Source organism: Ornithorhynchus anatinus, chromosome 10 (assembly GCF_004115215.2).
Source record: "Ornithorhynchus anatinus isolate Pmale09 chromosome 10, mOrnAna1.pri.v4, whole genome shotgun sequence".
In the NCBI taxonomy this organism is placed as follows: Eukaryota; Metazoa; Chordata; class Mammalia; order Monotremata; family Ornithorhynchidae; genus Ornithorhynchus; species Ornithorhynchus anatinus.
In genome coordinates this window covers 13,113,551-13,137,051 of record NC_041737.1, presented here as the reverse complement: position 1 = coordinate 13,137,051, position 23,501 = coordinate 13,113,551, and the positions used below count along the sequence as shown (strand labels likewise).

Here is a 23,501-nt window from a genome sequence, read left to right as displayed (position 1 = left end):
TGAATGAGTAACCTGGGCTCAGTGACTCCACTGCATCAATCCCACCAGAGATATCTAGGCGGATGCTGAACATACTAACCAGATTAATTAGAATCATTAGTATGTGTTCATGAAATTTTAATATAACCGTTTCGAAGGGTGGATGTTAATTTGAACCGAACAGTCAGTCAGCTATGCTCTGTTTTGCACAACTGATGGGGACTAAAGAGGAGAAAGCAAAGTTGCTAACCACACCCTCCTCTAAAGGGGAGGTGGAAAGAAGTTAAGATTGACATAGCGATCTTGTCCTCCCTTGTGGCTTGCTGTCAGCAAGCTGTTAGCAATACGGGCAAAAGGTTGTTTGAAGTGCGTTTCAATAGGTTTCCATAGCAGCAGTCGTCTTAATGATTTTGCACATTTGGGGACTTTTGGGGGGCTTCTTTTCCGTATTAGATGCAAATTGACTATTTAGGTCAAGGAAAGAAATGTTCCGTGAGTCCAAATGCTCTGCTAGGCATTCTGGGAGAACTGTTTCTTGCAGCAGATGAAGATTCTTTGTGCCTGGCAGCAGCGTCTGCAGCAGGGTATCTGTCTGGCACTGTCTTTTCATTTCGGAAATGTTCTGAGGCTCAAAGATCCCTCTCTGCCATTTTTCAGTAACCCCATGGAAACCTTTTTCTTTTTTGTTCTTGGCTAACACCGCCAACACCGGTGATGGCAGCATCTTTGGGGAAGAAATTCCATTTAAAGCTTTTCTTGCAGCTGAGGTGTGTCATCTTGTTTTTCCATCACCCCTCCTGTTTCACACTCTCAGGCTGAATTTGAGTCAGACCCTCTGGGCTGAGAAGGCTTTTCCTACGGCAGCTAAGAGCGTTCATCCTCTTGAGGTACCAAAAACGGGGTGGCTCGAAGGAGGTTCAGGCAGAGGGTATCCCGGCAGAGCCAAGGAAGATGCCGTGGAGAAGGGGCGAGGATTGCTAGAGATGTGAATTTCTACACATTGGGAATGGGTTGTACGACGAGTGTGATTCTGTTTAAAGGCATCCGCACCGTTTTTGAAAGAAACTGTGCTTATATGTGCAAACAGCAAGGAGAGAATAATGCCTTTGAATACACGGCACACAGTTGGACAAGAGAAGATTCGGGATTATTGATCCATTCGACTCTGGTAATTGCTGATTGGCTTCATTAGCATGTAATTCAGGGATGGGCTGTTAAATGGATTGTTCTTTATTTCACGATGTTAATTATATTTTAGCATCTACCTAGGTTTTCCTGTGTAAGTTTTTAATGCCCGTAAGTTCAGATTGGATTGCATGCGATATAACATGTGTCTCATATTAAAGCATGTCTCCACATACTTTGAGTTCTCCAGATCAGACATATAGAAAGCAGAGGCTTAAATGGCGTTTCAAATGAATATCTATTTACACGTGCACACATTTATAGATAAGGTATAGATGTAGATATGGATGCATATATATATATATACATATAAAACAACTATTCTCTTTATGCACACCTGAAATTACTCTGGAAATAAACCCTTTGCAGATTATTTTCTTTTCTTTACAGTCAGTCATCCCTAAACTGTAATGCTTTGTGAGAGGAAAAAGGGATTGGCAGTGGCTCTGGATGATTTAATCTCTGAATGGCTTGGTCTTTCAATTTTTCCAGGTTTTGGGTCTTTTTTTCTTTCTTCTCAGAGCCTGTCCTCAGTCTTATCTTGCATGTGAGGAAGAAAGGGTTCAAAGGGGCAATATGAAAGAAAGACACCAGGTCCTGAAAATATGCATAATTGATGGATTTGATGGATTTTTAAAAGCCCACAGTATTTGCACTTCTAGTGCCATTAGCCTTTGAGGTGAACTATGTCCAAGGAAACTTGGTTTGAAGCAAGACCTGAGGATTCCTCTTCCTTGAATAGTGCAGAAGCCATAGTGCATTTAGTTTGAGAGATGAAAAGGCGAATACTGTCTTGGGGTGTGCCGCTTAATCTCTCTTTCACAAGTGCAGTGGTCCTAGAGAATCAATATTCAGATCTGCTAACCAAGTTTCTTCACTTTCTCCTCCTCCTCACTTTCTGACATGTCCTCTAAGCTTCTCTCTGAAATGAAGGGGACAATAATGAATAAATAAAAAGTGAGAAAACAATAACTCATCTTAGATGCTTCTACAGAATGTTTATTTCTATCAAAGAAACAACAACCTGAAATCTTTCTATTCAGGTCATGAGATTGCAATTTGAGGACTAAGTATCAGTTTTGATGTATTGTAGGTTCTTCAGTAACCTATTTTACATCAGTTATGCATAAGGCACTTAATCTTGTACAGTTCCATGATGCTAGGAGTCTTAATTATAAATTTGAACAAGTGTGCTGAAGTCTTTTAGGAGGAATTATATCATCATAGACACAGAACTTTTGGTTATATCTTGACTGGGCTATATCGTCAATTGCCATTTATTTTCAGCGTATAGTTATTCATTGTTGCCTTGTGCAAAGAAGTAATGGCTTCAGGAAAAGAAATTCTGTCTCTTTGGATCGTTCAGCATTCAGCCTCAAGTGGAAACATGCTGTCATTTCCCTTGTCACAACCATCTGCCCACTGCATTTTATATTTTTTGATGAAGCTACCCAGTTCTGCGTTCCAGTTTTCCTACCCTGTTACATTCACCCCCTCAGTGCCAAAGAAATAATTATAATAATTGTATTTGTTAAATGCTTATACTCTGTGCCAAGCACTGGAGAAGAGACATGGTAATCAGATCGGGCACAATCCTTGTCCCACATGAGACTCCCAATCTAAGTCGAAGGGGGAAAAGGCTATGAATCCCCATTTCACAGGTGAGAAAACTAAGGCACAGAGAAGTGAAGAAGCTTGCCCAAGGTCACCCAGCAGGCAAGTGGTGGAGCTGTGATTAGAACACAGGTCCTTCTGACTTTCAGGCCTGTGCTCTTTCCATTAGGTGCTTCCCACCTAAGACCTTCTTGTTTTTTTGGGCACAGTAGCATGTTAACCAGTACATTTCATTTTGGTAAAAGGAATAAATGTGGTGCAGCTTCAGGATTATGGCAGGCATTTTCTGAATGTCTCTGCTTGAATTTTAATATTCTCTGTGCATGCTTCACATGCATAGGTATAAAGAGAAAATTGATGTTGGGTTTGTGACAGTGTAAATATTGGTTGTGTAGAGAAAACTAAACCAAAATGAGCCTGACTACTGAATGGCCTTGAATGTCTCTCAATTTACAGAGAGATGTGAGCTCTCTGGGGCAGGGAAGGCTATTTTTTTGCATTCTTTCTCCTTAACGTAACCCAGGCCTCTCTCCACTGAATTGAATTAGTTCTTCAGAGACAGGAGGAGTGGTTTGATCTTTTGACTTATTTATTTTTAGGGAACTTCCTTGGGATCCTTTCTGAGGATTTGGGGATTGTTCCTGGAATCAGACTGTCTACTGTGGGTGGTGGGAGGGCAGGGATGGGTACTTTTAAAATGATATTTAAGTGCTTACTATGTGCCTGGTACTGTACTAAGTGCTGGGATCGATGCAAGCTAATTAAGTTGGACACAGTTCACATCCCACCTGGGGCTCTTGGTCTTAATCCCCATTTTACAGATAAGGAAACTGAGGCCCAGAGAAGTCAAGTGACTCGCCCGAGGTCACTTAACAGTCAAATGCCAGAGCAGAATTAGAACCCAGGTCCTTCTGACTCCCAGGCCTATGCACTATCCATCTTTTCCCATTCTTACTCATTTCAGACATTCAGTAATTGTAGGGGCAGTGGTAGTCATGATAAAACCCAGATCTAGACACAGCTGCATCCTTAGCCTGTCAAAGACCCTTTGAATGGATGACATTTCCCACCAGTGTTCAATCTGGTGGGCAGTGGAGGAAATCCTCAGTTTGAACCACTACCTTATTTATTTTGTGAGTGCATTAATCCCCAGAAGCAGAGAGGTACACGAATGCTGAAATACATTTTTCTATGAAGTAAAGATCGCACAGGAAAGGGAGGTTGTCAACTCATCCTGCTTCTGGTAGCGTTGACCTCTACAGAGCATGAAGCGGTCAAACTGTGTGGGTGTTGTGGGGAGGAGGAATATCTGGCCAGCCTGTACAGCTGGCATTTCAAATGAAACTTCTTTTGTACTTAAAAAATGATGGCAGTGCCGTGAGTCTGAGACTCATTTCTTTGTCGCCGTATCCTCTGTGGACAAGGCAGTTCCATTTCCTCATTCTCAAGAGTGAGTTATCTTCTACTCATCTCAGATTAGTTTTTAACTGCTGGAAAACAAGAGGTCAGTTTCCTTTGTCTTTTGAATACCAATTGCAGACTCTCCCTTTAATACTACACCCCACATGGGACAACTGGATTACCTTGAATCTACCCCAGCACTTAGAACAGTGCTTGGCACATATTAAGTGCTTAACAAATACTAGTATTATTATTATTACTGGTGCTCATCGAGCAGCCGAGCACATACCTCCTAAATGCAGAAGCTGCGTCCTTAGATTTCATTTAATTTTAAGTTTCTTTTCTGGCTATTGAAATTCTGAAATAGCCCATTTGGAGGGACTGGAAAAAATTGTTATTGTGGTTGGTAAATTCTGTGCCCTCTAATGGTTATCTCTGTTGCTCACACTCGCTAATTAGAGAAATAAGAAATGAGTGACATTTTCTAGAGAGAAAAGGGTGAAGTCATTCCTTTGACTATGCTTGCTCAGTATGGTAATATACTTATTTTCAGAAATAACAAAAGTACTTCCCGAGTCATATTTTTTAGATAATATTGGGAAGAAACTGACCCACTCACATTTCCAACACACCCTTGGGCTGAAGAAAAGAAACTCCTTATCCAAATATCACCAGGTCACTTGCAGTTCAGCTGCAGATGAATAGGAGAAAGGGCCATATATTGCATATTTTATTAAAGGGAAGGATAATGTGTGCCCCTTAAAACAGCAAACAGCCACATGAGGGATCTGCAATTAAAATATTTGGGTTATAAAAGGTACATTTTGAATAGAAGAATTTTGGCAGGTACAGAGGAATGAATATACTTGGGAATTTTTTTTCTCAGCCAAATGAAAGCCAAGGTTTTCATGAGCAAATCAGTACCTTTTCACTTGAAGCAGAATTTGTAATTCTAGAAGATGACTGTAAACTTGATCCGTTAACTCTGATGTACTTGTTCTCCCAAATGCTTAGTACAGTGCTCTGCACAGAGTAAGCACTCAATAAATGCCACTGATTGATTGCTTGCTTGATTGAAAAAGATTCATGCTTGACAGCTGCATCCTCAAGCAGTGGCAAGATTTGTGTCTACATCATTCGGCACCTCCATTCCCTGGAAACAAAGGAAGCTGGAGAAAATAACAGAGTTGCAACCAAGGTTTCCAAACAAAGTGCATTATTGGATGGAGGAAATTGATCCATCTTCATAAATTACATTTAGATTTTTGGGTCACTTTCTAAATGCTGAGAGCAGTCCCCAAGAAAATGAAATCTTATCTTCCTTTCTGTGTGAATAATTATAATATTAATGTTGAACTCTCTGAAGTGCTTAATACAGGGCTGTGCACAAAGTAAGCACTCAAATATGATTGATTAATCAGTGCTAGAATTGTACATTTGAACACTTGGGAAGGAGATGGGATTTTCTTCATTTGACAAAGCTACCAATACACGTGCTTTTTATACTTGACTGTCAAGATAAAAACCAGTTCTCATTTTGGTAAGCAGCTGGACCTTGTAGTGGATATGAGATCATCAACACCTGCAGAAAGCTCAATTATGTTACTAATGGGTCAAAGTAAAGTTAGGACTTGGGAGTGCCAAGGAGATGAAGTCTCACTTCTTTCTCTAACATTTCTTATTTAGAAGTGGCATGAAGTAGTGTTAAGGTAAGATGGTGATACATTTAACCCAGTTTCTGGAAGACTTACTGTATGTTATTGTATAAGTTCAGCCAGTCAATCAATCAGTATAGATTGAGTGCTCACTGTGTGCAGAGCACTGTACTAAATGCCTGGGAGAGTACACACTGTAACTGCTTAATAAATATCATCGATTGATTGATACAGTGTGGTACAGTTGATAGACAAGATCCCTGCCCTTGAAGAACTTACAATTTAGAGTTGTAATAAGGATGGTGTAAAAGCAAAGTTTTAATCTTTTGTGATTTCAAATCTTCCCGCTCCCCCGAGACAAAGGGAAGATGGATGGTGTTTAGGCAGGGGCAGGGGACACAAAGACAATTTGGAGAAACTGGTCATGACCAGTCCTCAGTGTAGGCAGGTTCAGTCCGGCAGGACGGGTGAGTACAGTAGTGGTGATAATGGAGGGAGTACGTTAACCAGGACTGAAGAACCGAAGTGAAACTTTCAAGCCTCTGGAATTCAAAGGCCCATTCCTGGGAAACCATTCCTAGGCCTGGCCTAGAAGATGAGATTGAGGAAATGAGGCAGACAAGTGAAGGGCTTCAAGGCTCAGTGTTTCTGCGATATGCAATTCTGGTCATGGTGCCTGAGAAGTGGGCTATTTAATGGCAAGCCTACTAATTCTACTATACTCTCCTAAACTTTTAGTACAGTGTTTGGTGCACAGTAGTTGTTTGGTAAATACTATTGATTGATTTTGCTGTGTGTATAGAACAAAAAATATCCCACAAAGGGTTGATGTGAGGCCCCCAGATCTTTTCATTCAATCAGTCGATGGTATTTATAGAGCATTTAACATGGGTACCACGCTGTACTAAACACTTGGGAGAGTACAGCCCACTGGCTGGGTCACAAAGAGGGCACTCATCACAGCAGTGGCCCAGAGGCCTCTAGGACTCAATGCCTAGGAGCTGACTAAGCCCTTTCCGTGGTTTGGTCATCAGCCAAGGTAATTGAGCAAAAGCGAGCCGATTTTTTGGCTCCTGAGGGCCTGGCAGTGTTCCTATGTACCATAGGGTAGGAACCAAATGATTCTAGTTCCTGCTTCACCACGTGGCAGCTGTATGGCCGTGGCTAGGTCACTTAACTTCTCTCCCTCAGTTTCCCCACCTGTAAAATGGGTGATAAATAGTTGTTCTCCCTCCCACTGAGACTGTAAAACCATGTGGGACAGGGAGGATGTCTAACCTTAATTTATAGCTACCACAGCACTTATACAGTGTTTGACACATAGGAAACACTTAAATACAGCAACTATTATAATTACAAATAGGTCCATCCCTTGCCTTGAGCCTTCTCATCTTCATCACTGAACAGAGATTGTATGTACTCTCAGGGTGGACCATATTGTACTAGACTCTATGGGGTGTTCACAATTCAGATTGTTGCATCCTTCTCCGATGAAGTTGTCAAACCAAATATGAGTACCCACCCAAGAATAGACTACATACAGATTACATCTAGAATACAATGTATTGGGAATAATAATAATAATGTTGGTATTTGTTAAGCGCTTACTATGTGCAGAGCACTGTTCTAAGCGCAGGGGTAGATACAAGGTAATCAGGTTGTCCCACATGAGGCTCACAGTTAATCCCCATTTTACAGATGAGCTCACGGAGGCACAGAGAAGTGAAGTGACTTGCCCACAGTCACACAGCTGACAAGTGGCAGAGCCGGGAGTCAAACTCATGACCTCTGGCTCCGAAGCCCAGGCTCTTTCCACTGAGCCACAATGCCCTCATAAGCAGTTCTAAGGGCAGATTAGGTCCATAAGAGGTGGAAAAACAGGCAAAATATAAATATATCTGTTTGCACATATGTGACCAAGTGAACAAAGGCATGTTTGCAAATTCTCACATGTACCATCATTTTAAGGGGCTTAAAATGTGGTAGTTAAAAGAGGTTTATATAGGGCTATTGGTGTGCCCAGGTCTGCTTGGTTGGGTTTTACAGATGGAGGAAATTCTGTTGTACTACTCCGTCCAAACACTTAGTACAGTGCTCGGGACACAGTAAGTGCTCAATAAATACCACTGATTGATTGATTGAAAATGGTTTTCGGCTGGCTTTTCCACACTAGGACTGATCAGAAGATAGATAAGAAAAGGTGGGTGTGTGATTGCGGAGGGAGTGGGACCCTTCTAGGACATGCTGAGGGAAGTCTCAGCTTTGAGGGAAGAGGGAAGGTGTTAAGGTAATTAAGACTATGAGCCCTATGTGGGACAGGGACTGTGTCCACCCGGATTATTTTGTTTCTTCCCTACTGCTTAGTACAGGGTCTGGCACATACCACTTGTCAAATACTATTACAAAAAAAAAAAAAGAACCCCAGCCCTTTAGGGGTTCCTTTTCCTTGAAACCACAGTAGTTTGTTAGAAACTGACCCTGGGTTTGTGTTCCTTTGTTCCTGGGGCAGCCCTCCCTAGAAGTAATTGAGATGAGCGTTGAAAAAGCCAAATGAAATGTGCCTTTCCTGAGTTCCGTCAGGAGAGTATTTGAAATTAAAAGCAAAACAAGAGGAACTGGCTTTCTCTTCAGTCTCATTACAGAATACGAAAAATGTTCGGGAACAAAAGGCTACCAGGTCTTACTGTCTCAGTTTTGAATCGCAAGAGATTGTGTGTGAAGGGAAAAGTGCCGTTATGTCGGTGTTATAGTAACTCTACTTATAAACTTGGGTGATATTTTGGGTAATTAATTATCTTTAGGTTACTTTGCCTTATCTCAAAAAAGTAGAAAAAAATTGAGTTGTAACACTCTCTTTCTAGTCTTCTAATTAAATGTAGATCTTTATTTTAAAAGCTTTACTTTCTCCTCGCTTCTTCCCACATCGAATTTCCCTTCCCTTTCTAAAATGGACATAATATTCCTATTTTGGCAAAGAAGAAATTATCATGAATCTTTTATGACTGCCTCCCACAATGCTGTTTAGAATTTGTATATGCTGTAATAATTGAAGTTTAGTTTTAACTTTATACCCCTAAAATTTAACTACCTTTTGAAACTGTGTTGATTGTTATAGAACGATTTAGGCTGGTGTCCAAATTGTAATCTCTGGTGACTCTGTTTTAAACAAATGGAAATTCTGACAATTTGCGCAGATGCTTGTTTATATAAAAAAACTGGGTGATGTCCAAAAGTTCAAGAAAACAGTAATAGTTATAATGTCAAAATCTAAAAACAGTCTGTACCTTTACACAAGTTGAAGTTACCCCAGGATTTGAGAGTGTGGCTTTTTGAAAATGTTGATTCATTTCCATCTTTTGTCCTTCTTGAAAAACCTTGGAATATTTTTATGTTGCAGATGTTGTACCCTGAAATCTTCAGCTTTGGATAAGATATAATATGGCTAAGAGTGGCTAATTAAAACCTCTAAAAGTCAGATATTCTCCAATAAGGGTGGTAGTTTAGAATTTGAGGATTGGTTTCTTGGTGGGTGTGAATTTTGTTGAGATTTACAAGCTGGGAAATCTTTGCTCCTCATATTAAAAATGTTGCTTCAGAACCCCCTCCTTGGCCATATTCATGTGTGAGCAAGTCCAGCTACAGAGAGTAAGTTAGTGTCCTCTCCCTGTCTCCACGCTTTTCCCCTCTTCTCCCATCTCTTCTTGTCTCGCGCTCTCTTCCCCTCCTCTCTCTCTTTCCCCTTTTCCCTTCTTTTCTCTCTCCTCCCGAGCCCCTTATTTTTCCTGTCTTTCAAAACCCCCTCCCCTCTTTCTCCCCTCTTTTTCCTTCCCCTCTCCCCTCCCCCCCCCTTTTACATTTCCCCCCACACCCTTTGGGCCAACACTCATCTAGGAAGCCTGAATATACAGATTAATTAAGAATAGGAAGGGCTGGAGGAAGCTAGGGAATTGCCATATGGGGTTTCAGAAAAGTCATTTATTTCCCAGATTTGTAAGTATATTGGTTGTGTATGAGATTCTGTATGGTGTGTGTGTGTTGACTTTGTTCTTCTGAAGCTAGTACCAGTTATAATCACGATTGAAACCGGAGGCCTCTTCATGATGTTGTTGATGGGAGAACTGACCGAAAGGAGAGATCTGTGGTTCTTGTCTCTGTCGGGCCGCCCGCCCCTCCATCCCAGGCCACTATAGCACTTGTGCCAGCACCTCTTCCTTCAGGGTGGGCAACTTGCCCACTTTACAGAGTTGCCGTTCACACACTGTGAGAGGAGGTTAAAATGGAAGCGAGGGGTGTCCCAGAGGACTCCTGATGCAGAGTGGGGTGCCTCAGGATGAGAGTGGCGAGTGCTATGTGGTCTCAGGAGCTTCTGTCCAGGAGCCTGGATGGGGACTGGGCAGGATCTGTAGCCACAGCCTCTGCCCTCAGGAAGCCTCCATTTCAGTCAATAAAACTGGCCGCACTCGCGCAGGCATGACTGGCTGGTTGCCTCATCGTGACATGGTTGCCGTCGGGGTCGCTCCTCTCCTGGGCTGGTAACGTCAGAGTCGGGGGGACAGTTGCTGGCTTTGTGGGAAGTGAGGTGTAAACTGTTCACCCCTCCACAGGAGAAGTGAAAAATGATTCATCTGGGGAGCCATATTCTGCTGCTATCGAGTGATCCAACTGGGTGGTCCCAGCTTGTTGTTTTCTGTCCATCCCTCCAGTGAGCACCGTGCTTCTGTGTTGAACATACCGATCCTGGGAAGGGCCTGGCAGATTGAGGGGAAGGAGAGCATAAAGTAGGGAGGGTGTGGAGTTCCGAGCACCAGGACCGTGTTTTCCTCTGAAGATACGTGGACAGCTTTACTGTCATTATTCTGATGGGTTTCTTCAGCTGGGTATTTCTGCAAAATGCCATGGGCACAGATGTTGCCGGGCTCCACAGCCTGTTAGGCTATTAACTGAATCAACCTGTTTCCAACAACTTTTCACAAATAGTAATGTCACACCATCCCTTTCACATTCACCAGGAGACCTTTTTAGCTTTATTTTTGTTGTTCAGAAAGGAATTCTGAGCCAGGTCTTTACTCAAATGATTTCTGGAGTAATGTAGAACACCTTTCTCATTAAAGGAAAGTCTTCTGTTTTTGTGAGTCTTTGGAGGGTCTGAGGATAATACATATTTGGGTGCATGCTGGGTATTGTCTCTGTATATTCTTTTGTACTCTCCCAAGCGCTTAGTATAATGCTCAGTGAACAATAAATACCATTGACTTATTGGGTTTGGTATTTTTCTCTGAGAAAATAACTCCACACTGCTTTCTTACTGCACTGCCTGCTGGTTTGGAAACTGTCCTGATGCACTCTCCCTTCAACCGCCTTCCCCTTCTGCTATTCTCTGCCATTATCGTAATAATAATAATTGTGGTATTTGTTAACTGCTTACTCTGTGCCAAGCACTGTTCTATGCGCTGGGGTAGGTACAAGATAATTGGGATGGACACAGTTCCTCCCACATGGGGGTCACAGTTTTAATCCCCACATTTTACAGATGAGGTAATTGAGGTCCAGAGAAGTTAAGTGACTGTTCAAGGTCACCCAGCAGACATGTGGTGGAGCTGGGATTAGAACCCACGTCCTTTGACTCCCAGCCCCATAATCTTCCCACTAGGCCACGCTGCTTCCCCATCCTGCTGTCACCCCAGGATGACAGCATATTGCATATTAGGGACAGGATTGGGTGCTGGGGAACATTTTGCCTTGCAGTCTGTCTATCTGAAGACCTCTGATATTAGAATTTTCAGGATGGGCACTGAGGAGGACTAGGAAAGACAGACTTTCTTACCTTTCAAATGTTAGAATGGTTGTGGCAATTTGTAACTGAGGACTGTTTACCTGCAGTAGTGAGGTGCCTGGGGAAAGTTATTTTTATCGCTCAACTTTAACTCACTTTCCATGTCATTCTTCTATTTTATGTGTTGTCCTCCCCTCCGTAGATACCGAGCCCCCTATGTGCCAAGAATGGCATCTGAATTGGTCTGCTTGAGGTTATCCCAGCAGTTAGTACAAAATCTTGCACGTCGTGTTTAATTCATGTTAGTAATAATAATAATAGTAATCCATCTTCATGGATCACCCCACTAATAATATCTTGGTGATTAACTGCTTTACACTACACTGTGGGTGGTAAGCACATGGAATTCATTACAACAAGAGGTTGTGTGGGTAGAGACTATCAAAAGGTTCAAGAAAGGGTCAGATGAACTCATGGCTTCTAGATCCCTAACTGCTTACTGTGGGAAAAGTTTGGGCTATTGAGACAGTACTTCCATGTCCGTGGACTTCAAAGAGGTCACCCGTCACCTGGTTCTTCCTAGAACCCTCTGTAACCCTGTCCAAGATGGAGCCTAGTCTGTCCTAGTGTGGGATTTCCTATCTTAATTTCGTTCCAAATGCAGACCAAAAAATGCTTTCAGAAATACAACAGACCGAAACCAATAAAATCACTTTAAACAGCGGTGTTTTGGATTTTGTGATTTGTCTATCTGTGGTGTTCAGAGTTCCTAAAATGCACTGCCCTTTGAGCGGCTACTGGGCATCCCCTCCCACCCCGAGTTAAGCAGGTGCGTTGTTGGAGAGTGTGCCAGCAGAATGCACCCTGTGAGTCCAAATTTCTGTTTTCCGGTATAGAGGTTGTGTGGAGGTGAACACTTGGCGCTTCTTTCTCTTTCATTCTGGCAAATGAACTGAGCCAAGAGTTTAGACACCATGTAAACTCTGAGTCTGTTTGAACTAAGTCGAGAGTGTCAGCAAGGTGAAAACTCAGACTGTTGACAGTAGAGACATACTTTATATCTGTTAAGAGCCTTTAAGTCCAAACAATTCTAGTCGCCGTTCTCACAGTGGACCAAAGATACTTAGTTCTCCTGAAATAGGGAAACTGTAATGCTTTCTTTCAGAATCTTGTATTAAGAAGCAGCGTGGTCAAGTGGAAAGAGCACAGGCTTGGGAGTCGTATTTATGGAGCACTTACTGAGTGAGGAGAACTGTACTAAGCGCTTGAAAGAGTGCAGTATAATAGAGTTTGTAGGGCATGTTGCCTGTCCACAACAGGCTTACAGACTAGAGGACTAATCGTGGCTCTGCCACATGTCTGCTGTGTGACTTTGGACAAGTCACTTCACTTCACTTCTTGGAACCTCAATTCTCTCATTTGCTAAATGGGGATTCAAAACCTGTCCTCCCTATCCTACTTAGGCTGTGAGCCCCATGTGGGACCCAATTATCTTGTATCTATGAGATGATGGCATAAGACAAGACAAGACCCCAGTGTTTAGTGCAGTGCTTGGCACATAATGAGCGCTTAAAATATTATAATTATCATTATCATTAATAAGGAAATCTCACTTCTTGAAGTACTTACCCAGCTCTGATGAGCCTGACGCCGGTCACAGTTGTTTGATCTGGGAGGCAACAGGGTCTCTTGGAATGAACATGGTCCTGGGACCCACCACTTGCCTGCTGTGGGAATTTCTCTGTACCTCAGTTTCCTCATCTAAAACATGAGGATAAAATACCTTTTATCCCTCCTTTTTCAATTGTGAGCCCAGTTGGCGACAGGGGCTGTTATGGTCTGATAATTTAAAATCTACCCCAGCATCTAACACAATGCTTTGAATAGAGCAAGTGCTTAATAAAATCCATTGTTGTTATCTGACCCAGCATTGCACCATGGCTAGCTTGTTAGACAAATGCCAGCGATTTCTGGCAGAACCAAGTGTACCAAGCTGTTCTGCAATCAAGAAACAGCTTGGACTAGTGGATAGAGCTTGGGCCTGGGAGTCAGAAGGACCGGGGTTCTAATCTCGGCTCTGCCACGTGTCTGCTGGGTGACCTTGGTCAAGTCACTTCACTTCTCTGTGCCTGTTCCCTCATCTGTGAAATGGGGATTAAGACTGGGACATGGACGGTGTCTACCCTGGTTAGATTTTATCTACCCCAGTGATGAGTACAGTGCCTGGCATATTGTGAGCGCTTAACAAATACCATTAAAAAAAGTGGGCAAAGCTTGAGAGTCGTCAGCCATACTTGTCACCAATTGTTACAATTTTGAATGCAACACCTGATCTTCCTTTGTCTAACTTTTTCCACCAATAAAATGGAGTACTAATAGTTGGTAGAATAACATTTCTTTTGTAGCTACCCTATATTTGACAAAGCAATCATTCAGTAAGTGCTAACCCAGTTCAAAGCACTGTACCAAGCTTTTTGGAGAGTGTAACAGAAACAAGGCATACTTTCCCTTTCCTCAAGGAGCTTACAACCTAATGGGCAGGGGTGAGGGGCAGGAGGAAGAGAGTTTCTGTCTCCTTCTAAGATTACATACTTAAAGGTCCCTAATGAGCTCCTCCTTACCAAATCCAGTATATCTCTAACTTAGTCTTCCTTGACCTCTCAGCTGCCTTTGGCACTGTAGACAGTCTCTCTTCCTAGGAACACTTTAATCTTTGTTTCACTCAAATGATTCTCTCTTGGAATTCCTCTTACCTCAGTGGCTGCTCTTTTTCAGTCTCTTTCTCTGCCTTTTTTTAAAAGTGGTATTTGTTATGCACTATGTTCCAGACACTGTACAAGCCAATCAGGTTGGACACAGTCTCTGTCCCACATGGGGCTCACAATCTTAATTCCCATTTTACAGCTGAGGTAACTGCCCGGACAAGTGAAGTGACTTGCCCAGGGTGATACAGTAGACATGTGGCAGAGCTGGGATTAGACCCAAGTCTTCTGCTTCCTAGGCTTGTGCTTTTTCCGTTAGACCGCACTGCTTCTCTTCTTCCTTTGCTCTTCCTCCCCTATGCTTGTGGTAGGTCCTCCTTGTTCTTTTTTCCTTATACAATTGTCCTTCGCATTAGAAGAAGACTCTAGGTATATGCTTGGTGAAATGGCTAATGTGGGGTCCAATCCCAACTATATATGCACACATAAAAAGCTTTCTCTTGTCATGTTTGTTTGCGGTGGTTGGTGCTGTTTTCTCTTTTGCCACCTTGTCTCATTCCAAATGGGAGGAAGTGAGAGATTTGGATAATTGTTGCAGTCAGTTCTTTCACTGTTCTTGTTACTCACTTGTTACTTGTTACTCTTGTTATTCTTGTTACTCTTGGGAGTTTACCCACTCCCATGGTTCTGTTACCACCTCTGGCTCCAGGAGGGTAACTCCCAAATCTCTCTCAGAAGCCCATCTTGTCATTTCTTCTGCTGTATCACTTATCCTTGTGCCTCCAAGACATCTCCACATGGCTAGCCAACTGACATCTTAAGCTTAGTATATTTGAAACTAAACATCTCATCCTCCGTCCCAGATCTACTCCTCCGTCTAACTTTCTCATAACAGTTGGCAGCAGTGTTAGCCTCCCTGTCACTGAGCCTACCATGTTGAGATTATCTTCACTCTCATTCAGCTCTCATGTTCAGTCTGTCACTAAATCTGGTCATTTCTGTTGTTGGTCGTTGATTTCCTTTGCACTTCCCGATCCCGCCTCTTCTTCCCCACTCAACTGGCCACCGTCCTGGTATAGGCCCTCAACGAATTCTGAATGGACCACTGTATGAGCCTCGACCCAGCGTCCAGCTACTCCCCTCTCAGTTACATACTGTTGTCTGGATTATCTCTAGACTATAAACTCACTGTGGGCAGGAAATGTGTCTACACTCTGTTGTGCTGTCCGAGGCGCTTAGGATAGTGTTCTGCACATACTGAGCACTCGATAAATACTGTTGATGGTGATGATCTTCTAAAAATATCATTCTGCATGTTCCCATTCTTCAAGAATTTGTAATGGTTATCCATTCTTCCCTTCAGCAAACAGAAACTCCTGACCGTTGGCTAAAGATATTCCTTCAAGTCTCTCTTTACCAATCCATTCTCTTCTCCTACTACCCCCCAGCTTGCACTCTCAGTTCTTCCCAAGATCACCTTCGCCCTGTGCGCTGCTCTCGACTCTCAAAACAGCGACTCCCTGGTTCGCTTCCTTTCTCCTGCCTGGAACGCTTACCTCCTTCAGATCTTCCAGACTGTGGCTTTGCCTACCATCAGTGCCATTCTGAAATCACATATCCTTCAGAAGGCTTTCCTTGATTAACGATGAAATTTGAGTCATTCAAGGCACTGTATATTCATCGTAGGGATGAGGGTAAGTATTCTGGGATAAGTAATTTGCTAGCTTAGATGCTCTTGAATCTCTCCATGACTTGAATCTTTTGGCAGATAATATTGATAGAAAAAGTGAAAGTAATTATCTTTTTATGTCAAGCTACCGGAGGTGAAGTGTGTAAGTTTTATCTGTCAATTAATGTTTCTCTTTCTAAGGAAATTCATTCGGTATCATTTATTAAGTGCCCACTAATACTATTAATAGTATCCAAAGGACTGTACTAAGTGCAGGGAGAAAAAATGACAATCAGACATGTACTTTGTCCTCAAGTAGCTCATAATCTGATAAGAGAAATGAGGAGCAGAGGGAAGGAGATTGGGTGACAGACCCTTAATCAAAACACTAAAACAGCAAAAGAGAGAAGGATGACAACAAAAAAATGGTAAGGCCCATAAGGCACTGTAGTTGGAGGAGCAGAGTTAGACTGTAAGCTCGTTACGGGCAGGGAATGTGACTGTTTATTATTGTATTGTACTCTCCCATGTGCTTAGTACAGTAAGCGCTTAATAAATACGATTGAATGAATGATTCCTCATCACTTAGAGCCAAGCAGTCAAAATGGCCCCAGCCACCCCTACGTTCCAAAGTTGAAAACACACACTGCTCCTGGTTCTTCACCTTAGCTGGTTGGAGAAGGAACTTCTGGGAATCCCACTGTGGTGGTTAGACTCTCCCACATGGCAGCCTTAGTGGTTAGTCAGTCAGTTAATGAACGGGATTTATTGAGCACTTACTGGTTGCAGAGAACTGTGGTCAAGACTGGCTGGGACCTGATGCTGCACTGCTGAAGTTGAATCTTTGCCCGTAATATTTTGTTAATGATCTAAAACCGGCCAGGGGAATCATTAAAATATTTCATTCTTTTTTTACCTCTCTAGTAGTCATAAAGAGGCCTTATAACTGAAGAATAAGAGGTATTTTGGCACCGAAAATCCTTCCCCTGCTCTGTTTTAAGATTTTTAAAAATGTTATTTTTGTAGTAGAATATTGATATTAACTGGATACCTGTTATTCCAAGCGGCATATGGAACGTCATAATTTTCCACCCAGCTATACCCATCTCCCCTTTAGTGTCTTTCTGGCAGTAGGTTTAATGTTAGATTTTCAGTTTGACGGGGAGGAAGGAATCAGGCTGCTGGGTTTCCCAGGCAGGATCAATATCATGGAGATTCCCCAGAACTCTAAGCACTTTCTCGATGGAGGAACCAGGGTCTGCCAAGCCACCCCTTTCACAGGGTGGAGAGGAAGGAGGATTATTGACTAATAATTGTGGTATTTGTTAAGGACTTACTAACAAATTAATTAGTATGCTTCCATTGTAGTTTGTCAAAATTCTACTCTGGTAGCAGATTTCTTGGGATAATTTATTCCATGCAGCTAGAACGAAAAATACCCTCTTTCTGAGGAGCTGCAAATTATAGTTCTTGACTAAACTTCTGCTTAAATTATATAATACAATTGAAGATTTCCTGTTTCTAGGGAACCAAGAACTTTACAAAATTGTTGGCCTTCAAAATAACTTTTTATTTTTGGTGAGCATAAACTATATTCTGCATCCAGGCCATCGAAAGGTGTAAAACAAGACCCAGCTATAATTTCTGGATGGGTCCGGCCTTCCATTTTGACTTTTTCAGGAAAACCCAGGAAATGAAGGCTCAGGTGATGGGTTTGGGGTTATGACAAAGCCAGCAGACTCTGGTGTTTTTTCAGTAGACAGGTTCAAGATAGAGAAGCAGCATGGCCCAGTAGAATGAGCATGGACCTAGGAGTCAGAGGACCTGGTTTCTAATTCTGGATCTGCCATTTGTCTGCCCTCTGTGACCTAAGGCAAGTCACTTCACTTCTCTGTACCTCAGTTATCTCAGCTGTAAATTGGGGATTAAGCCTGAGCCCCATGTGGGACATGGATTGTGTTCAATCTGATTGTGACCTATCTTTCCTAGTGCTTAGGAATAATAATTGTGTTATTTGCTAAGCGCTTGCTGTGTGCCAGTCACTGTACTAATGGCTGGTGGGATGGATACAGCATATCGGGTTTGGACACAGTCCCTTTAGCTCATGGGGCTCACAGTCGTAATCTCCATTTCACAGATGAGGTAACTGAGGCCCAGAGAAGTGAAGTGACTTGGCCAAGGCCACGCAGCAAACAAGTGGCAGAGCTGGGATTAGAACCCAAGACCTTCTGACTCCCAGGCCCGTGCTGTATCCACTACACCATTAGTACAGTGCCTGGTACATAGTGAGCACCTAACACTTAGCATAGAAGAAATTGGCCAGGGAATCAAATTTAGAATTTTGAATGATTTTATTTTTATTCTTGATTTTATTTTATTCCAAAGTGATAAGTGGAAAGAAAATTATCTGATCCAAAGTGGAGAAAACAAGGGATGAACTAAATTCATGTGAAACAGGATATTGAGGCTGGTAGGAAAGGATCACTTAAAACCACTGGAGTCTAGCATCTCTAGACCGGAGCACAGTTATGGAAATTCTTGATTCACAGAACTGTAAGATTCAAAAGGCTTTTTCAATCAATCAATCAATCGTATTTATTGAGCTGTGTGTTCAGAGCAGTGTACTGTGTGTGTTTCCTTTGCTGACCCCATTTCCTGCTGCTTGACATCAATTTCCTCACATAATAATAATAATGGTACTTGTTAAATGTTTACTGTGTGCCAAATGCTGTTCTAAGTGCTAGGATAGATACAAGTTAATCGGGTTGGACCCAGTCCATGTTCCACAGTGGACTCTCACTCTTAATCCCCATTTTACAGGTGAGGTAACTGAGGCCCAGAGAAGTGAAATGATTTGCCCAAGGGCACACAGCAAACATATGGCAGAGCTGGGATTAGAACCCAGGTCCTTCTGACTCCCAAGCCCACGCCCGATCCCCTAAGCCACACTGCTTCAAGTGGCATATGTGTTTTCACCGCCAGACCGCTCTGTGGTGCTGCCTGAGAAGTCTGTTTCCTCGATTAAACTTTCAGCCGCCTTTACCTCACTGCCCTCACAAGGAGACCCTGGTGCAGTGTTTGCCCTGGCTCCTTCACCCTTAAGCTTGGTGCTGGAGTGCACGGCTCTGAATGCCGAATGCTTTCCTGCTCACATCTGTTAGATGAAACTGTGAGGTTACTGCGCTTCGCATAGTGTGCGCTCGGATCTGCCAGAATATGCGCTTTCACTACGTGTTTTGGCTAGTACGTAGTTAGGAAATCAAGGTACATTTGTCTGACAACACAGGCCTGTTTGGAAAGGAATGGTTTGTCCAAATGTGTGTGGCACCTGGGAGAGTGAGTAGTATAACACAAGCTTTCCTGAACACAGCATTCTGCAAAAATGCAATCCCTGTGTTTGAGGAGAACTGGACAGTTTTTGTCTGTCAGGCAGTCATATTTATTGAGCGCTTATTGTGTACAGAGCACTGGACTAAGCACTTGGGAGAATATACTCTAACAGTATAACAATCTAGCGTGGTGCCATTTGTTTAGGTCTGCAAACAGTAGGTATTCAATAAACAGTATTAATTGACTGATTATAAGAGCAATGTTGGAAATGGTAAAGTGACGGCACCCCCTGCTCTAAACTTGAAGTTTGTTGTGGGCAGGAAATGTCTCTTCTTTGATACAGTGTACTCTCTCAAGCGCTTAGTACAGTGCTCTGCACACAGTAAGCACTTAATAAATACGATTGAGTGAATGAATGAATGAATGAATGAATGAATGAATGAACACCACAATTGGTAGGACGTATGCTTGTCTTTGATCTGTATCCCGTAGCGGCGATGGGTTGCCCTGAGCCATCCTCACTCTTCTGGCCGGTCCCCTCTAAAACCAACAACGTGCATCATTTTGGTTAAGGAAAGGATGAAGTCTGTGAATGCCCTCCCTGCTGTACTGTCCTCTTATTTATGTGCCGTGGAAAAGCGATATACAACTCTCTGCTCTTCAAAACACTGGAGGTCACAAGGGGTTCACTCTGGAAGTGCTGGTAGTAGAAGAGTGAAGGAGTGGGAAATGGAAATGTGTAGGGACTGTTAAGAACTGGTGATTTAACCAAGGAGTTGAAGGGGCAGGGGAGCCTAAAGCCTCCTCCTCTCCTCTTATTTTTGGGCCTAGGCTGTAGAAGCTAGCGGCGGAGGGGAACCACCAGGAAATTGAAAATAAGTGAAGATAATGGATTCTTCAAAGCAACTAGGCTCCCAAATAAAATAAGGCCCCTGGTGGAGCAGCTGGGGGCTGTGTTTGGGGAAAAGGAAGCTATAAGAAAATATTAGTAATGTGGAAACACTGCCAAATCAATTTGAGATGCAGAATTTCAATGCTTATGAAAAGGTGCGTGGAGAGAAAAAGAACACTTATGCTGATGTGTGCACAAATAAGAAGCATTATTGGGGAAAAAAACCAACAGAATGATGTTTTCATTTTGGAAGATCGGAGAATATTTTCCACCATTGTCCCTCATAAGGCCAAAGAGGATGCATATGCAGGATGTTACTTTGGCTTTGTATTCCTCCAGTTAGGAGGGAGGGAGGGGAAATCCTTGGAAAACAACTTTTACCTATTGCAAAACACAGTCCTTCTATGGAAGTAGAATGAGGCTTTCCCCCTCTTTGTGGTGGTTTTTTTTTTTTTTATGTAGGATGCCGTTTAGAAACCTGTTGAGACAGCTGAGAACTCAATCATAAAGTCACTGCCCCATAGACCTTTTGGAATTTCTGTATGATGTCTGGGCGGCCACCGTCAAATGTTTGTCCTGGAATCGTAGCTTGCTGATGCTGTAGACTGGCTCTGATATATTATTTCTTAGGAAACTAGACTGCTAAGTGTTTCACCATCTGATCACAGTGCCAGAGTGCTTTGACCAAGAGTGACTTGAGTGAAGTTTTGCAGAATTTCTTCAGATTGATCCAGTCACTTCACTTATCTCGGAGATTGGTGAGGTGAGGTAGGATGGGCAAGCTGACCAAGTGCTTTAAAGCCAATGGTAAGGAGTTTCTGTTTGATGCCTACGTGGATGGATGGATGGATGGGTTTGATACAGACGGGTAATTACTGACCTGAGATGTTATTCAGTGAAGATGCAGGCCCTGACCATGGGTTCACATAGGCAGGGTTAACCTTTCGCTGTGCCTGGATCTCACCTGTCTCACTGCCGACCCCTCGCCCACATCCTGCCTCTGGCCTGGGACACCCTCCCTCCTCAAATCCGACAGACAAGCACTCTCTCCACCTTCAAAGCCTTATTGACAGCACATCTCCTCCAAGAGGCCTTCCCAGACTAAGTCCCACTTTTCCTCTCCTCTCCTTCTCCCTTCTACATCACCCTGACTTGCTCCCTTTGCCCCTTCCCCTCCCTAGCCCCACAGCACTTATCTATATATCTGCCATTTTATTTATTTGTATTGATGTCCGTCTCCCCTCCGCCCCCAACCCCCAGACTGTGAGCTCATTGTGGGCAGGTAATGTCAGTGTTTATTCTTGTAGTGTATTTTCCCTAGCGCTTAGTATGGTGATCTATACAGAATAAGCGTTTAATAAATATGATAGAATGAATGAATAAATGAAAAGCGGGAAGGCCTCTGACAGCAGAAAAGATGGGAGCAAATTTGGTGTGCCTGCAGGCTGCCAGGCTGCTCTTAGGCCAGATTTGTCTAGCTCGATCCACAGCCATTCTGTAAACAAATAAGTTCTGCTAAACTAACAATGACTTGCTTAAGGAATGAACAAGTAGTTTAATGAGTGGCAGGAAGTGGGTGACATTCATCAGTAAGCCCACAGGCAACAGGAGGCCCCCCGCCCCCATTGCCTCCTCTTGCCAAGGAGGCAAGAAGGGTGATGGCCTCCTAAGGGTTGGGACTGGAACCACAAAACATTACACCTCCCTCCTGCAGCTTTTTGGACTCACTCAGTTTGGACCTGACTCCTGGCTGGGAAATGTGACCAGATACGTGGTGGCTCAACCAAACAACTCACTGTATTTATTGAGCGCTTACTGTGTCAGAGCCCTGTGTTGAGTGCTTGGGAGGGTACAATATAACAGAATTAGGAGACACGTTCCCGGCCCACAGCAAGCTTACAGTTAGGTTCTTGGTGTCTCAGGTGTCATTTTGCCAACTACCCTGGCAAGAGCCCAGTGTGCCCCAATCCTTCCCTTACACTTCTTCCACTCAAGGACACCAGCCCCCAATCCTGGGTCTGGATCTCTCTTCCCTGCCCTTTTCCACCCAGTTCCCAGTGATCATCCGTTCCGAATCAACAGTTGACACCATCAACGTGAAGAGAGATCGGATACCTCAATTTGGACATAGGAGTTGTATCGTACTCTCCCAAGTGCTCAGTACAGTGCTCTGCACATGGTAAGCACTCAATAAATGGCATTGATTGGTTTGATCGAGGCAGCATGGGTGGAGTTGAATCTCTACCGTGAGGTCAGATGCCTTGAGGCTGGATTAATCCTGCCCCTGGAGCTAAATCCCCTAAACCCCTCCATCTGCGGGTTGTTGGTCAAGTGTCGTTAGCCAAAGTTGTCCAGAGGGGAAGGCCAATTGGCCCCATTGCTCCAGGCCCCAGGCTGTAGCGGTAATAATAACTGTGACATTTGTTAAGCACTTACAATGTGCCAAGCACTGTATTAAGCACTGGGATGGATAGAAGGAAATCGGGTTAGACACAGGCCGAGTCTCACGTGGGGCTCACAGTCTCAATCCCCATTTTACAGATGAGGTAACTGAGGCACCGAGAGGTGAAGTGAGTTGCCCAAGGTCACACAGCAGACGTGGCAAAGCTGGGATTAGAACCCATGACCTTCTGAAGCCCATGCTCTATCCATTCCGCCATGCTAGAGGAGGATACCAGGCAGATGCTGCCACATTAGGTACCTGTGCAAACCTATGTGCCCTCAGTCATGCGATGTGTACCTTAGTTATACCTCTCAAGTCCAGCCAGGCCACCTGGGCTCACCTGGCAGGCCAAGCACAGCGGTGTTTCAGGCCTTCTCCACTTTTAGGGTGTGCTGCCACTGCAAGAATGGACAGCTCACAGGGATGTGTCTACTAACTCTCTTGTGTCATTCTCTCCCCAGCGCTTAATATGGTGCTCTGCCCACAGTAAGCTCAATAAATCCCATCGATTGAAGGAAAAATGCACATGGATGGCGTACCGCACCTGCTCAGTCCTGGCACCTGCAAAGGCTCCTTGGACTTAGCTTGGGCTACGCCATGTGACCACTGTTTGGCTCGGGCTGGGCTTCGGCACTCCCCTCCCTCTGCTGAGCCGTGGGCAGCCTATGCTCTACCAGCTCAACGGTGACCGTCCTTCCTCCTGCCAACCACAAGCCCCCTTGCTAGCTCTCAGTGATCCCACTCAGCTCATAACCCTTCTCACTCAGATTCTTTTGCACAGAAAAGCTCCGATCCATCTCGTTCCCTCTCTCCTACAGTGGCATCCGCCCACATGGTATGGCTTTGCTTGCTAACGTG

At 43.5% G+C, this 23,501-nt stretch overlaps 1 protein-coding gene across 17 annotated transcripts in view; it reads left to right on the top strand.

Annotated features, from left to right (window-relative positions):
- DOCK9 (dedicator of cytokinesis 9) overlaps window positions 1-23,501 on the top strand; it is a 221,118-nt gene that overhangs the window by 54,693 nt on the left and 142,924 nt on the right. For 4 of the 17 annotated variants that reach the window (XM_016228416.3, XM_029072757.2, XM_016228415.3 and 1 more), the window contains exon 1: window positions 503-1,147. The exons of 5 other annotated variants lie outside the window; for them this stretch is intronic. In XM_016228416.3, the coding sequence (XP_016083902.1) occupies window positions 986-1,147 (162 nt within the window). In that variant the 5' untranslated portion in view covers window positions 503-985. Of the gene's footprint in view, window positions 1-502; window positions 1,148-23,501 lie in introns of those variants that run through there. 8 more of the 17 variants (XM_007671889.4, XM_016228421.3, XM_016228419.3 and 5 more) reach the window with 2 other exon arrangements.